Source organism: Ixodes scapularis, unplaced genomic scaffold (assembly GCF_016920785.2).
Source record: "Ixodes scapularis isolate PalLabHiFi unplaced genomic scaffold, ASM1692078v2 PGA_scaffold28__5_contigs__length_5199819, whole genome shotgun sequence".
In the NCBI taxonomy this organism is placed as follows: domain Eukaryota; kingdom Metazoa; phylum Arthropoda; class Arachnida; order Ixodida; family Ixodidae; genus Ixodes; species Ixodes scapularis.
This window is the reverse complement of record NW_024609855.1, coordinates 4806933-4823832: the sequence shown is the minus strand read 5'-3', so window position 1 is coordinate 4823832 and position 16900 is coordinate 4806933. Positions and strand designations below refer to the sequence as shown.

The 16900-nt window shown below is 43.0% G+C and overlaps 1 protein-coding gene and 1 long non-coding RNA gene across 2 annotated transcripts; both read left to right on the top strand.

Moving 5' to 3' along the window:
• Positions 1–990: 990 nt before the first annotated feature.
• LOC120849213 lies at positions 991–4310 on the top strand. The gene is made up of 3 exons (XM_042291205.1): positions 991–1102; positions 1660–1888; positions 4173–4310. The coding sequence occupies exons 1-3, from the start codon at positions 1047–1049 to the stop codon at positions 4308–4310; spliced, it is 423 nt and encodes a 140-aa protein (XP_042147139.1). The 5' UTR covers positions 991–1046.
• Positions 4311–5373: 1063 nt separating this feature from the next.
• Positions 5374–9594, top strand: LOC121832938. Its single transcript, XR_006077887.1, has 3 exons — positions 5374–5501; positions 8892–9015; positions 9504–9594. It is a non-coding gene; the product is annotated as an uncharacterized LOC121832938 (long non-coding RNA).
• The last annotated feature ends 7306 nt before the right edge of the window (positions 9595–16900 follow it).

The window sequence follows — 16900 nt, the reverse complement described above, 5'->3', positions numbered from 1 at the left end:
TAGCGCTGCGTCGTCCTGGCTTTCATTGCACTGCTCAAGCTATGAATGACAAGGCGCTATACCATTCCAGCCCAGCTCTGTTCACCTGACCTCTCAAGCCAAATGCACAGAAGCGAAAACCTAGCCAACCTAGCCGAACGCTTCACATGACAATTACTGCGGCCATTCATATCACTGCCCAATGTTAGCATGCTAGACTGTAGCTCCTCATGGCTAAAACCTAAAAGAACACGGAAACATAGTTTTGTATGTTAAGACTGGACGACAAGACGACACGCACGCTGCAGGTGTAGACAGGCAGGTGCAGCTGTTCTATCTTTCTGGTGTAAATAGAAACATTGCCTTCAGATTAACACAGAACATTGAGGATGGCTGTTTTGTACTTCAGTTTAAACACAATGTTAGTTTTGAAACTTGATGAAAGGTCACGTTAAGTGCTTTATAATCCTTACTGTGTTCATTTCTAGATAGGTGTATGTTTATGCTGTGTGTCATTATCTTCACAAGCACAGTTGATTTAATGTTCACTGACTTCAGTTGTGGCAGGAATAAAAAAATTTGGGGTCAAGGATTAATATCTTTGGATTAGGACTTCGCCATGATTGCTTCGAATATTGGTAATGTTTCAGGTACCTTTATAAAAATGCAAAGATCATGTGTTTAAGTACAAAATCGTGGAGAGAAAAATGTTTTTTTGCAGATCTTGTGACTTAAAGTAGACCTTCAATCCGAAAAAAGAAAGCCAAATTGTTCAGCTCTCATGTCGTCTTAGAATATTGTATTTCTCAGGGTCCCAACAAACATGTTCAATATTAAATCAACTTGAAATAAACCAAGCACTCCTTTTTGGTTATAGATGAGACATCACTGCAAAAGATGCCAGAAAAAGTTTACATCATTGGACACGTTCTTCAAGCACACATTATATCATGAAACATCATCAAGAGGTGTTCCATGCAGCGTTGTCAGCTGTGAGGCTCCATTCAAAAATTACAACTCATTGCGAAGCCACATCACAAGGTGTCATTCTCCGCTTGCACCTCGTAATGCAACTAACTTCCAATCCTGCCGGACATGCAGTGTTAGTTCCTGCAGTGAAGAGGTGAGCCCTGGAAAGGCTTTTATCGAGCACCTCAAAAAACATCTCACCGGCAACCCGCCAACTGTTGTAACTTGTCCAGTTGATGCGTGTGATAGCCAGCTTAGGACATGGGGTTCACTCAAGACCCATCTTTCCATATACCATGGGAATGGAAAAAAAAATCAGTGGTGACAGAGCCAGTAGAGCAGGATGAAATAGTGACGTCATGCTGTAGCAAGGATGACAATGGTCTGGAGAACATTAGGGAAAAACCAGACGTTGAGAGTGAAGTGCCTTCAGTCATTGATGATCTGGATCCCACTCACTTAGATCAAGACTCTTTCCTTTTTAAAAAGGCAGAATATGTTCAGTTCTTTGCAAGAGTCACTCACTTCTAAAACAAACATACACTATTATGCTCATAAAAAGGTGCTTTGAACGACGAATACGATTGCTACTTTCACCATACAGTGGTCCTTGCAGATTTCTTTCCTTCAATATTTTGCTTTTCCCAAAAAGGTATTTTGATTACAAAGATTTTGGATATGAGGAGTCAGTGATAACATGAATTTTTTAAGGCTTACAGGTGTCTGTCTGGACGGAACATTGAGCCTGCCCAAAGATGTCCTCCTCCTCGTGACATGCCTACGTTCAAGCCCCAAAAATGATGCTGTGCTCGAGTGGAGCCTCAAAATCAACAAGGCCGAGGCAGAGTTCAAAGATCAAAACGCAGCAGCTGTCTGCCTCCTCCCATTGCTTGCATCCTACTTTCAAGAAAACCTCGGAGAGCTCTTCCAGTTACATCAGGTAGGAGCATTCATAATAACCAGTTTGTTTCCAAAGACACATCCTCATGACCTTGTTGAAAATAACTTCCTGGAAGTCTCACACAGGCAGTCAGCATTCCACTGAGAAACTATGCATCTGGAAATACTAAACTTTTCTTCATTTTTTGAAATTTTCAGCTATATCAGTCTTCCTGTATACCGTAACATACCGGTCATGCACCTATGTCCGAATAGGCGCCTACCTTGTGATTTTTAACCATTGGAGCAATGCTTTGTACTCTTTCTGCAGTTTCGCTTTCTGAGCGACCATCCCCCCACTTTTTCAGAATTGTCTGCAAAATCTTTGTGAACGCTTTCTTGGTATCTGACGACAATGCTGATAAAGAGCACGTAAAAAGTGAAATTACTATTGCTCTACGAGGAGCCAAACCTTCCTTAATCTTTTCCTGGCTGAGGTGGCTCAACTTATTATACTTCACATTAGAGTGCAATGGGAAGATATGCAACTCTAGGCTGGGTCATCTTATAGTATGTTCTACATAAATATTTCACTAAACCAAAGGGGGAGCGGCGGTGGGCACCCACTCTTCTACCACTTGCTTCTAATGGGTTCACATGATGTTTTGCATTTTTGGGATCGAGTGTTAGAGTTAACACAAAAATTATGCTAGAGAATTAACTAGTGACAAACGTTTGTACTTCCACTTCGACTCCTAAGTTAGGATCATTTGTTTTTAATATTAGCAGCTTCCTTGTCCCGCAGGTGTAACAATGAGGCTTTGTGACAGATATCAGCAGATACATTGCTGCTTATTTAACATTGTTTTTAGTTGTTATTGAGCGTTAGGACAACAAATGTTTGTAGTTAAAAATGTCCTTATTAGTGAGAAAATAACAGGAACTGCATCCTTTAATCTCAGCAAACGCTATCTCCTGTAGGTGGGATGAAGGGTTAAAGGAAATAAGGGTGAGATGAAAATAAAGTGGGTGAGATGAACCTCTTTCACATAAGTGAGGGGTGAATGGAGAATAGCCTTTTGGTATTCCCGAATACCCGTGGGATTAACAGACTCTTTCAAGGTTTGGGGTTCTTGCATGTGTGGGCAGTACCAGGAGTGCGCTTCTGAGACTGTGACCTCGCAGTGGGCGCATAGGCTCTTGTCTTTTTCCTGTGTATGGCGGCTGATGCACCATGTTCTTGTGGGTGTTACATTTTGCTGTTTCCTTGGAAACCATAGTGGTGTGGGTCCGTTGTCTTTTCAGGCGAACCTCTTCCCACCTGGTATAATTACCATCTGGGAGTGGGTCTAAGTCTTCTTTGAGTAGAGCCGTGAGGTGTTTTCAGTGGGCCTGTTGTTTGGCTTCCTGGGAGAATAGGGGATCCTTTGTGTCTTTTTCAATGAAGGCGGCGCTGTTGTCACCAAGGATAGTAAGGATAAGGGAAGACAGGAACTCGCATGCGGCGGCAGACACTGTTTTATTTACTTGGGAATGGTTTGGTGTACCAGGAAGCAGTGGATTTAAAGTTGTCGGCCTTCCTGCCAGAGTCCTTTGAATGTGCCCCACACTCGTCGTGTGTTATCTCGGAGCTTGCACCTCAGTTGTTTACGGAGCTTCTGGGTGTATTTTTTATCTTCACCATGCTTGCACTGAAATTGGCTTGGAGTTTTCAGTCCTTATTTCTCCTGTAACATTGTTGGGCTCGCACTCTGATAGCACACAAGTTGAGGAGATGAAGGTCTGGGTCGTCTTGTTTGGCTTGGTACTTCTGAGTGGATGTGGCTTTCATTCATTATCCGCTCACCTAGACACTTTTTCAGGTGCTAGGTTAATGAAGCTGATCTGTCATTTAGTGTTGGGGTGTCTTTCTGTCATTAATTCTATTTCGACGGGTAGGTGCTTGCTTCCCAAGGCGTCGGAGCAGTTCGCCCTCGGGCTTGGATGTTGTGTATGGCCCATGTCAAGTCTGTTGTGGTGTCGTTCTCAGTGCGACGTTTGCCAATGCGAATGGCAGTCTGTTTTTCTTTGAGAATTCATAGATTGGCCTGCTTGGCGGGTGTGAAGACATTGCACTCTCTGTCATTGTTTCGCTTGTATCCCCATATTCGTGCATCTGCGGTAAAGTCGCCGGCCATGATAAGTTCTTCTGGCATCATTCTTTGCGATCCGCCTTACGTCGTCTTGCTTGTGTCCCACAGTTCTACATTCTGTGGGAATAAATATAGAACCATAGATGTATGGTACCTTCACTAGCATTTCGTGCATTTCTCAATTAACCACACATGTTTTCTGACTTTTCTTAGGTGACAACAGAAATCACAGAGGAGTTTCGTAACAGTCTGCCTGCTTCTCCTGTAATTGTTGCACTGGGTGAGCTTCATGTGTCTTTTCCTTGCATGCTTTGTATTTTTGAAGGTGCTTTCTTTTTTAATTTGTGTTGAATTTTGGAACAACAACCTAGACCGTTTTATCGTGGGTAGTGCCATTTTGAGAGTGAGAGAGAGAAGAGGGGTCAGTGCAGATGACTCCTAGTGACTCAATTGTAGTGGGATACTGTAGTGGTGTAACCAGAGTGCTGGAATACTGCAGTGGTGTAACCAAAGGGTGGTGTGCCGATTTTGACCAGAGCTAGATAGACGACCACATTGTTTGGTTTCGGCAGCCTTATCAAGCACCAATGTAAAGCACATGTCCTGGTATTATACCATACTTCGACAATCAATGTTTGATTGATCCAGCAAGAAAAAGAGAAGTTTTTATTTTGGTTTGTGAGTGCAGGTGCCACAAAACGGCATACAGCCCAAACAGCAGGTGCCTGTGAGGCATTTGATTGTTTGGACCTGCATTCTGTGTCTTGTCCAACCCGAACAGCCAAATTTTCTGCTCATAGAATGTGTGGTCGCATGCGGTCCCCGGTCATTTAATTTCTAGCTAAAGCAATTTAAACGAAACCGACGACTGGCATTGCACGTTGGCATCAGACTTCCATGCTACTGATTCTGTTCACAAACTCAACAAAAAGTGTTTGATTCTACATGCTCATATACAAATTTTATGTTTTGTTCAAACCTTCAGGAGCACTTTGCATAACTTAATGTCATTACTGGGTATGGTAGCTCAACACTATTTAGTGCGACCCTTATTTGGCTTGGCATATAAGGTGTGCCTTATCTGTGATTGTGATGCATCTGTCTCAGATCTCAGATATGCGTCACAATCCTATATCGGTGTGCCTATCTATTCAGTGTCCCTGCTGGTAATACCTCTATAGAAGGTTCCAGATGTGAATATGACAATGGTATTTTTTTCTTCATTTAATGCGTGAGCGTTAAAAGCCCTATTAGAGAAAAAGCCGGCGTAGTGGTGTCGGTCGCATGACTTTTCTGGTCACTTGACTAGATAGGTCGATACATCTGATACTAACACATTTTCTCCACATTAATTACATTAATCGCTTGTTTCTTTCGTAGGCTGCTCACTTTTCGAATGCAGCTGCCAGCTGTTTGTGGACCATGAGGTGATGGTGGAAGATGTGGGCTTTCTGCAAGCTGTGGAGCTCCTTTTCGCCTTTATTATTGTTTAAACATCCAGTATGCCAAAGGTGCGGGAACCACACTTGAGTTCATTCAGAGGTATGGTTTATTTCCTTCATAATTTTGAGCCTCATGAGAGGCAATAAAGAGCAACTCTGCTGAATTTTGGCTGAGAAAACGATTAGTTCTCTTTATAATCATCTAGGAAGGCTACAACTGAAATCTTTCTGTATATAAAATTGGACCCTCAAAGTTTGACAAGCGCTAATCTGCTAATTTTAGCGAGCGATGTGCAGGCTAGCCAACTTTGGCACTTCCTTCAGATGTGACGTCATGTTGATGTCTGTTGTATACACCGGCTTTTTTCTCTTTCAACGCCATCACATGTCCAGTCAGTTCAGACAACACTACCTAGAGTTGACCCAGTGAGTGGGGTAAATCACGTAATCATGCATCTGCCATGGACATGAGTGTGCATGCAACTGACGTCGCTGCTTGCCCTTTGCCGAAGTTTCGGTTTCAATTTGCGACTTGAGTTATAAATAGCAAAGTTGCACAAACAATATTCTACTTTTCGTGAAACAATGTAGAGTTGTTCATGAGTGCTTTTCAAAGTAAGGTCATCCACTATCTTGAAATTTTCTAAATTGAGTAGAGTTGCCCTTTAATTTGTCACTGGCTACCCACATTTCCAAGCTCAATTTCAGAGTCCATTATTAAACCGCAATAGGGTGTTGTATTCTTGGACCACAGAATGAATAAAACGTGCTCGGGACGAAGGAGACGACAAACATTTCTTTCAACTAAGAACAACAGGAATGAACTTAAGAGCACTCCGTGCAATTCAGACTGCCAAGAAAATGGAGAGAAAGGGAGGCAGGAAGATAAAAAGGAAAGTGTAAAGTTAGAATTGTAACTCATGCTGTTACTTCACTCTTTTTCTTATTTCCTTCCTTACAATTTTTGACACTTACCTTTCTCTCTTTCTGCTTCCCTTTCTCTCAATTTCCTTGGCGGTCTGAATTGAAGGAAGTGCGTTTAAGCTCATTCATGTTGTTAATTAAAAGAAATGTTTGTCGTCCTTCGTCCGGGTATGTTTTGTTCTTTCTGTGGTCTGTGAATTTTACCAACACACTCTTCAGTTACTTTAAAGGTTGTTATATCTTGCATAATAATTCGATTTAAAAATTTCACCTAATGTTACAATGTGACTATGTTTGATCCTATCCCAGAAATCACAAATAAATATGTCAATATATCTACTATTCCTATTGTTTTATCTTTACTGAATGTGTCATTTACTTATAATTCTATTTGGCATTCAGTTAGAAGGCAGAATCATAAGCAGTATACATCATTAAATTATTTTTGGCTGGAAACAAATTGGAGCCTCAAAATATGTTTAATATACTCAGCTAATTATTTATTTAAGAGTTTCTTTACTGCACCACACTATTCTGTATCACTCTAAAAGTGTCTAGAAGTGATATGTGCAGATGATCTCTAATTCATCTAATTCATAACTAAATTTGACTGATATACAACCTTTTCACAACTTTTTGAAGCTTTATTTCTGCATGTTTTAGTAGCATGTGGTTCATGTTTGATTTTGTACCTGAATACCTTTTTCTCGTCTTTATACATGTTTATCAATCGTATGTTCTTTCGACAGTGGCTGGCCAAAATGTGGCTTCCTAAAAAAAGAGAATGATTCTCTTACAACATTCCTTTTGCCATGTCTGGTGCTTTTAAGCAATCATTAACAGCTAGTTGAGTATTTTAGGTCATTCAACTGTCTGCAATACTAATTATGCAAATGAGTGCTTGCTTAATTACGAGTAGAAATGCAGAGGAGGAATTGCTTTGTGACTGTGTAGGACAACAGACAAATTTTAATGCTGTATTGTAATAAAAGAAATAAGCATGAAGCAGGGATGGGCAAAATACATGCAAATATGTATCGAAATACAAATACAAAATGCTTCGTCAAAAATGTATTTAATTACAAATCTAATTACTTTTGCAAAAAAGTATTTAAGTACAAGATACAAATACAGACAGAAAAGTAGTTGGTCTCTTCCAAATACTTTTCCAAATACATTCCTTAAAATTTGCGTCAGCGACTTCAGGGCACCTGCAACAGGTTTCTGGGTATCTCATTTTAATTTTGCATCGCACACTCGGGAGTTAGTGCTCGAGGCTCTAGTAACGTAATACAAATATAATCACAAAAAAAAATGTAATCAGCTTGGACGTAATAGGTGAAAAAAGTACAGAGCTTCAAGCAGTTTTTTTTTTTTTTTGATTACATTTTGGTATAGGCAATCAAAGGACCGAGACGACCAAGACGCACAGCACTAGCTACAGATTTTTTTATTGTTGCAACTCGCACCAGTTACAAACATCTGGATGACCCGCGCATTTAGAATGTTCGAGGCAAAAGTATGGATGGAAATCAGGCTGGAAAGCATCACAAGTTGTCACCGTCACTTATTTAGCCAGTCTGCCTGTGAACGTTGATTTCGTCACTATTCTTTCCCTGGACTAGCATCGTAATTACAAAGTCACTAAACGCTTGTGCTTGATTGAGAGACACTGCATTCGGTGCAGAACGTAGTTTTCTTCCTGCTCTGGACAGTGACAATAAATTTGAGGGATGTATTTTCGCCCACAAAATTGTATTTAATTACAATTGTATTTGAAATACACACGTTTTAGTATTTAAATACACACGTCAAATACATTACAGAATTTTTAATGAAATACAAATGCAAAATACACAAAGTATTTGAAATACGTAGTTCAAATACTTGTATTTGAAATACTGCCCATCCCTGGCGCCGAAGTATGTACTTGTTCTTCTGTTTATGTCGCTGCTATAAAATTTACTTTTGTTTGCTTCCAAAGCTTCTCCCAAATGACTCAAATCAATTACATTGCTGTCTGTTCAATATCTTTTTAAATCAACATGTTTTTAGTGTTTTGTAGGCCTAAAGGTTACATATATGAATCCTACCCCTTAAGATGTGCCACATGGGGCTTATAACTTCTGAAATATTCCGAGTTCTGTATCCCCATCGCATCTGAGTGAGAGAAGCCTTGAGTGCCAGATTTTCTCCTCTGTCAGAAAAATGACACATTATTACAATATTTTTTTTTGTTGTTCCCTCATTGTTTTATTTTCCTCAAATATTTTACATATTTTCATATTTTCATATTTTCTTTAAGTGCACAGTGCACAGTCTGCTGGCCTAAATGTAGGTTTTGCTCAGCTTGTTATGGCTTAATTGTTATTTTAGGAACCTTCAACACACTTATACATTTGAACTGTGCACCTATGTGACTCTGGTGGCAAAGCTTAGGGCTTTCGACATTAGTTGTGCATGTAAAATATCAGCAAGTACTGATCCCAAATCCTTCACTGCAATTTTTTTTCACTTGTCCGGTTTCTGACCAAATACTTATGGGCCAATCTGCTATTTGTTTCAGATACCAAGTTGGTATCAAACAACATGATGGGTCACGACAGGAGGCCGGGAGGTCGAAAGGAGCTCGGGCAAGAGCAATCAAAGCCGCCACAGATCTTGCTGCTTTTGAGAAAAAATGGAACAGTGTGAGTACATATTTGATTTGGCATGTGTACGATGCGGTATCAAAAGGTTTCCAGTCTTGTCTTGTATTAAAAAGAAAAGCAAATAGCGGCACGACACTGCATTCACAGGGGTCGAGGGCAGCAACCTTGATCTGTCATGGTGCTGAGTGGCTCAATGTATCAATGCACAGGCGAGTTGGTGCATGATTATAACTGGTAGCAGCATGCAAAAACACACGGACAAAGGGACGAATGCACAGGACTTCGGTGTTTCCTTTTCATTAAACATTTAGTTGAAGTTCAGCGCTCGCCTTGTGCATTTCCTCCCTTTGTCCTTGTGTTTTTGCGCGCTGCTACCAGAGGCTTAGAGCATCGCTCTGTGAGCTTGGGAGCCCCGCTGTACAGGTTTTTGTGACTTCATGTGCGTGCGCCTCTGCAATTTGTGCAAGTGGTTGTGGTCCACCCGTAGCCTTTTCAATCATCTGAATATGAATTTGTTTTATTTTCAGCTCATCTGATGATCGATCGGATGCCATGAAGGTTTCTTTATAATTATGTTCTTTTACGGTTTACAATATAGTTCTTCAATTTCAAAACTGCCTCCGTTTCGTCTTGTCCCTTTTTTCAGACACACTACACTTGTTTATAAGGATTTGTCGTTATATTACGGAACTGTACTGCGCTAACTCATGATGCCAGACGTTATCTGTAACCCTCCGTAATACTACCAAGGCCGTAGCTGAGAGTTCACATTATTGTTACCGTACAGCGAGCACACGGCGATAGAAGTGCAGTACGCAAGTACGGGATTAAAGCTGCAAACTAAACTTGAGGTATGCAAGCCGTCAAGCGTTCCGACGGTATTGAGGGCGTAAGGGAAGGGTACAGTAACTGAACTGTTACCGTTACAATACGGCAATGGAAGTGCAGTATGAAAATACGGGACTGAAACCGTACCCTTCCCTTACGCCTTCAATACCGTCTGAACACTCGACGGCTTGGATACCTCGAGCTAAGTTTGCGGCTTTAGTCCTGTACTTGCGTACTGCGCTTCTATTGCTGTATGTCTGCTGTACAGAAATGATAATGTAAACTGTCAGCTACGGCTTTGGTGGTATTACGGAGGGTTACAGATAATGTCTGGCATCATGAGTTAGCGCAGTACGGTTCTGTAATATAACGGCACTTTTTTTAACAGTGTATATTATGCTGTGATTGAAATTCTGTTCTCGTGAATTTGACACGCCGTATACGAAAAACACAATGAGTATTAAAACTTGGTTTGGGGCTGAGGCGTATGAAGATGTTAACCATTAGGTCTCAGATTAATGAGGGTGAACGCAGTACAGCTGCATTTGCATCTTCGGGTGTCAGTCGTCCCAGCTCTTCTTCTTAGAAGTTGTTTAGATTTCGATGTCTGTTGTGTGAATCTTCTTTCTTTCGTCATTCTGTACTGCCTTGGTCGATTGTTAAGGAGACACATCATGTATAAGATTAATAAATTGTAGTGTTTTCTAGCTGAGGAACAACCTTAGGTGTCTACTTCTGCCGGTTCATAGCTCCAGTCCTGAACAACAAGACAACAAGGCTGAAGAGGCAGCGGTGGCTCCAGAGTAGAATCCCTTAAAGGGACCATGAAATTACTTTTTTACTTTTTCCAGATAACTTTTACATTAAACCGTCAATGTTCACTGAATGCCGAACAGGCATCCGTTTTCGTCTCGGTTTATTAACTTCTACGCAAAAAATTAATAAAATATCGACTTTTTCTTGACCGCAAAACAATCCGTGACGTACGCTATTTCCGGAACCGGAACTTCTCTCGGCAGTAGGAGATGGGAGCATTAGCGGCGACGAGTCGGGGTGCGCCGGTAGGTTTTACTGCGCCGATGTCACCGATGTATTTTCTGAATCGGCGCCTCTCATCGCCGCATCGCAGCTGAGCGAAATTCAACGAGATATGTTGCGCTACAGCGACAGCATGGGACTATACTCTGTTTCATACTTAGCGTGCAACGTTGTCAAAGCTACTGGCGCGAGCGTGGGGCTTGATCTCGTTGATCATTTGCACGCCTTCTCGCGCAAACAAAACCTTAGATGAAGCCACGCGCTCGCGCCAGTAGCTTTGACAGCGTTGCACGCTAAGTATGAAACAGAGTATTAGCCCCGAGAAGTTCGCGTGGCGCCCCCTTACGGCGAACCGGGGTGACGTCACGGCGAGGAGAGAATTTTTCCCCGACTCGCCCCGATCGCCCTGTGGAGGCTGTGACGACGCTAGCTGTCGGCGCGCCGTTTCTATTCAATATTTTTTTCGCGTGTTTTTCGTAGGTAGTGTAAATTTTTATATGTGCCTTTATTGAGGTATGGCCTGTAGCTACAGGTGAAACTTCAGCCAACATTTGAAGCATGGTTGACAGGGCAGGCAACGCATGAATCGCAACTGGTATATGAAAATGAAGAAATATGGCCACAATTGCAGGAGCATCACTATAGATTTACATTTCGCACAATACATGCTGCTGATAGTCTGAATGAATGAGCAGGTTATGTATACTATATTTTTTTTGTATCTCTGTTTTTAAACAAGATCGCCGAAGCAGAAAAGTTGTTCGAGCAACATACTAAATACAGTCTGGGCCATGGGGAGAGAATCACAAGTACGACAGCCCAATTGCGGGGGCAAAGTAAAAAAAACAAAACAAGATACATTTATAATATACATTGCTCGCATTTGACCTTTGCTGGATTCGGATAGTATTTCAATGGACTACATGGGTGGTATCTGTGAACTTGTTTATATCAACCCTCGAGTAATGTATAACAAACGTAAGCGAGGGTGTCTAGCTTGTTATTAGTCCCTTAAGCCCTAAAATTGAGATTTTACTTAAATCGAATCGTCTTGAAGCTAAAATATCAGAAGCTTTTCTCACGCAGACTGTCGCCCTTCACAGGTTCCACATTTTCTGCTACTATAGTCAGTTACAGGTTAAGAAGGTAGCGGCAAATGCCCCTCAAAGGGAATCAAATATCCCTCCGCCACCTCCGTATCCAATAGCGTCCCACCGTTTCCGTGACGTCGCGGCCAACGCGCGAGGAGGGTCTTGCCTTTCTGTATCATATTTGCTTTATCTTTCGACTTTGACTTAGCATTGTGGAAGCGACGAGAGGGAGATTAGAGTTTTACCCCACCGACGGAAACAAATACGACGTTTGGGGATTAGCTTCCCCCCTTCGATGGATACAAAGGCTGCTTTCAGGGGCTCGGTTCCCTCTCTGATGAATACAAAGGTAGCTTTCTTAAAAAGTGGGATCGGAGACAAGTGGGAATCCATTGAAGCGGAACAAGGAGCGTTTCCAGTGAACTCTTCTTTCGACTGCGGAGAGATTTGAAACGGGCGCATCACCGATTATGGGAGGAGCTTCTCCTACCTTCTTGACCTGTAACCGACTATAGTGCTGTATCTACCACTGGACAGACGTTCGAATGCTTGCTTTTACTCCTGTTTTCCTCTGTTGTCAGAGAGTACAGCTGTAGGGAGTGTGGAGGCTGAGGAAGCTTTTGGGGACCTGCAGCAGTGTCTTTTTTAATTGAAAATGACAATTCAGACCCAACAGTGTATTTTCCGAATACCAAAGGCTGGAACAAAGAATGTCAGGAAAAAGTATAACCATTCCAAATTACGGCACTATTGCTGTGCATATTTTTGGCAGTTCAATACATATCATACAGGCAACTGGGGGCAATTCAGCCGTTTTTGCTGCTACCATACAAACTAATTTCCAGTAATCGTGCATCTTCTAAGAAATATGCCTGCATACGTGTATAAACTATATAATTAATTCACGAAGAAGCTAGATTTATGTAAAACGGCAATCTTGCGAGGGGTCGGTGAAGCGGTGGCGCAAGTGTTTCAGACGGTAGAGTTCTGTTCCTTGCATGTTCATGATTTAGGACGATATTACATCCCGCTTTCAAGGCATTTGAAGTGGCATTTATATCACGGGCCTTTGGGTGGTCGGCAAATTAGCTCGCGACCCGACTCTGCGCTGCCACTCTGCATGCGCTGGTTCGCAGATGTTTTAAAGGCCCTGCGTCTGATGATCTTTGAAGTGCTAATTGAACAGCGTTGTTTTACAGGTAAAGATGTCGCTGGTCTGCCGCTGGCGTGGCCTAAGAAGAGGGGAGGAGCCTGGGAGAGGGGAGGGGGAGGGGCTATTGCGGAGCGCCAATGGCGAGGTGCGCGGAGGGGCGCGCGCCGGGAAGCAGGCACGGAGGCTGCGGGCTCCTATTTCAGTTGCTTTGTCGGAGTACAGATGGCGCTAGGAGCGCGCTGTCGCGTGGAGTGGGGAAGGCGGGGCAGGCGGGCGCAGCAACGACGCGGACACCTCTTTGAGTTGCTTTGTCAGAGTACAGATGGCGCTACGAGCGGCGCAGTGCGCTCGTGACGGTTGTGCGCCTTTGCGCTACGCGGTGAAACGGGCGCACGGTCGCACTAGCGACGCCGGCATGTTGTCGCAGCCCTGTCGCGACGGCTCTTGCGGCGCGCCGCCGTGTTTCGCTGGCTTTTGACGGCTTTGCGCTCGGTCGCGCGTCGTCGCTCTCTGCGCGCTTTAGCGCTAGTCACGCGATGAACTTGGGGTCCCTTTCGTGCGCGCTTTTAAACTGCAGATGACGGGGCTCTGTTGCGCTTTTGAGTTTATACATTTGAACAGTGATTGCAGTGATGTCTTGTAAAATTTAATCGGATTATATAAAACCATCCCTGATTGATAGACAGTTTGACGTCTATTTTTAGGTTATTGTCGTATCAATACCGCTTTTCTTCTAGCAGTCTTCTAGCTGAAAGGCTCAATATATAAAAAAAAGAAACGCATTACGTATAGTGCTGGTACCTGATCCCCCCCCCCCCCCCCTCCCGCTCACTAACGGAGATGAAAGCGGGGAACAGAAATAACTCTCGTATAGTAATAAAGTTATCATTTTTGCATGAAAAAGCAACGGTAGAAAATTGCGAAGGGAAATAAATTTCCTTATCACATATTTATGTTTTCTTTTCACATTTTTTTCGTTAGTTTCAGTACGGATATTGTGATCCGAAATCGGAGCAAGCAAGCCCAAAGACACAACTACGCAAAGCAGCAGAGACTGGGTTAAAGAATTATACATATGTCATTTTGGGACTCCACAATTAGCTCACATTCCTCACCTACCTTCAAAACAACTTCTCACAAGGTGTATCGAGTGATGAAAAAAAAATACAGTAGAGATATTTCGACTTGTGTACGTGATCAACCTATCGCGCGAGCACGGACATAGCAACCGGAGCAGCTATCATCCAAGCATTTGAGACTGCTGCCGGGCGAAAACAATAAAAATGAAGGAACAGCTGCACTGCGCGATAAACCGGCCCTCACGTTAGGGTGCCCGTTTGGAATTTTGCTTTTTGTGGTGGTGCTCAGATACGGGTTCCCCACCAATGCAAGCCTCGTCATCGTCCGTTCATTAGAGCTCAGTTATAAAATTTATTGAGGTTTTTCGTGTTTTGTTTTTTTGCTTCCAAAGCACCTGTCAACGTGCTCCTGGCACTACTTGACCGCGCGCAGAGCAGAAGACGTCGCGGTGTTACAAAGTCCCTACATAAGAGCAATTCGTACAAGCTGCGACATTCTTTGAAGCGCCGACTGCTTGACGGTGCAGTTTTAAGGAAGCGAATGGCGGCGCACAGCAGAAGACTGAACGGAATGACGCCATTTTGTTTCAGCGGAATGGGCCCCGTCATTTTGATTGGTTCTCGTTACTTATAAAATTAATAATGAAGGGACTTTACGGTGTTAAGAAGCGGGGCGTCCCCTACATCGTGATGTCACTGTCCTCCAAGCGCCGGCCGCTCCCAATGCACGGCGGAGGCTACGCGGTCACTGTCGTGCTGTCGTGTGACCGCCAGTGATTGCCTGTGGCCGTGTGGACGTACACTTTCGTTCGCGGCTCCCGGAAGGCTCCCACTTGCTTTGCAGTCACTTGCTTTCTCTTTCTTTATGACAGCATTTCAGAAATTTCATAACATAAGTATCGTGATAGTTTAATACCAAAATTAAAAAAAAAAAAGAAATAAGACGTCCTCGGTGCCCTTTTTAGTGCGACACTTTTAAGCTCAATTATCATACTCAATCTCGAGCCCTTGTTTGTTTCATTCTCCCAAGCTTGCCGATCGATACCAGGGGGTACGGAGACTGTGCCAGTCTGACGAAGGCACGAAAGAAGCCAAGCGAATTCGATCAATCTTAATGTTCGAGAGTTTCCCATCAACTCATAAACCGTCATACATACGCAGAATGAGAGTCGTGGAAAAATGGACTGCCATCTAAAGACACTTTTTGGGAAGTGCCAGATAATGTGTGTGTGTGTGTGGGGGGGGGGGGATCATAACGCGTTGACACGTGCTGAAACGCGCAGTTGTTCGGCGGCGCAAGTGCGCATGCTTCGGACGGTGGCGAATTCTGAGTTAGGTTCCGTTAGAATGGAATTCTACATTGATATTGGGAACTTCTAGCAATCCGTTACCGTGTTCCGCGTACTGCGCTACCGTCCGCTCAAGGTATCATCGGGGCGCGCCCTTAAAAGCATGCTTCAGAGGCTCCGGTATACGTGCGGTACGCGAAACACGGTAGCGGATTGCTAAAAGTCCCTATTACTACTATCTACGACTACAAACTGTTCAGAACGCTATTGAGCGAAAATATTGCGCTACTTTTACTCCGAAATTGTTTCTCCCCACGTCACCTCTAGTTGACTTCTTCAGACATGGCTCGCATACGTCAATCGTACAAACCCACCGTAGGGACGTACCGTTCAGAAGTCTGGCACTCTGGGACTGATATGTTTTCTTGTTTTTTAGACTACCCAGCTATGCGGAAGTCAAATAAAACACAAAAAGCTGTATGACAGTAAGACAAAGCATAGAAGAGTAAAATAAGGAATAAGGAGAAATATAGTAGATGTTTTATTCTGCCATGAACATGAACAGAGTTTTAAGTCGCACTGAATAAACTGATGCACTTTACACACAGAAGTCGGATCTATTTCAAGATACGCGTATTCATTTCAAATACAATTCATAATGCGACCGTTGGATATAAAGTAAAAAACAATTATATGTTGCTCTTTCAAGACGAAATCAAAACTAGCCCATAAAGTGGGCGGTAAAACAAATTCTGTATTTTGCGCGAATACGGCCTATAACCACGTCAGACGGGAAGGTAAATGTCATTTTTATCGAATGTCATTCATCGCTCGGCGAATCAGCTCGTGATGCTATAGTTCTGCATGTGGCGGGTGCACGCGCAGCGTGGCGTATTAATCACGCGGATTGGCCGAGCTATAATGTCATTTTGCTCAAATGTCATTTAACGTGCCCGTCTGGCAGGGGTATTAGTACAGTGGTCTGAAACTCATTTGAGTGTAGGCTTATAGATTAGACACGACAACTGCGTGGGCACTCGACTTCGGCTCGTAACAGTCAATGCCTCGGCGGACACTCGGATCGTGGCTCGTGTCCACCCACTGCGGTGATGAGAATAGCCGTAACAATTCCTGGATTCCTGGAGCCGTTTGGCGGCATAGGATTGGCACGAGGCCACGTGGCCGCTTGTTCTGGCTTAGATTTGAGGGGATAGACGATGCATATAGATATTTCTCGAATTTTTTTAGCGACTGCCCATTGCCTAGAAAGAAAAACTAAGTCAAGTTTATTCAGTTATTAACGTTAGTGAGTAATTTTAAGTAGCAATTGGCGAAGGTACAAAAATCGTTTCGTGGCTCCTTTGATGGTGATATTTATTTTATTTTTTTTTTTGAAGGCGAGAATAACGAGCTTTTAGCTTTATTTTTGGCAGTTGCTCCTGTTGA

Coding starts and splice junctions, on each gene's coding strand:
- LOC120849213 (XM_042291205.1), top strand. CDS start 1,047: ATGCAACTAACTTCCAATCCTGCCGGACATGCAGTGTTAGTTCCTGCA. Junction 1,103..1,659: donor TTAGTTCCTGCAGTGAAGAG/GTGAGCCCTGGA, acceptor GAATTTTTTAAG/GCTTACAGGTGTCTGTCTGG. Junction 1,889..4,172: donor AGCTCTTCCAGTTACATCAG/GTAGGAGCATTC, acceptor GACTTTTCTTAG/GTGACAACAGAAATCACAGA.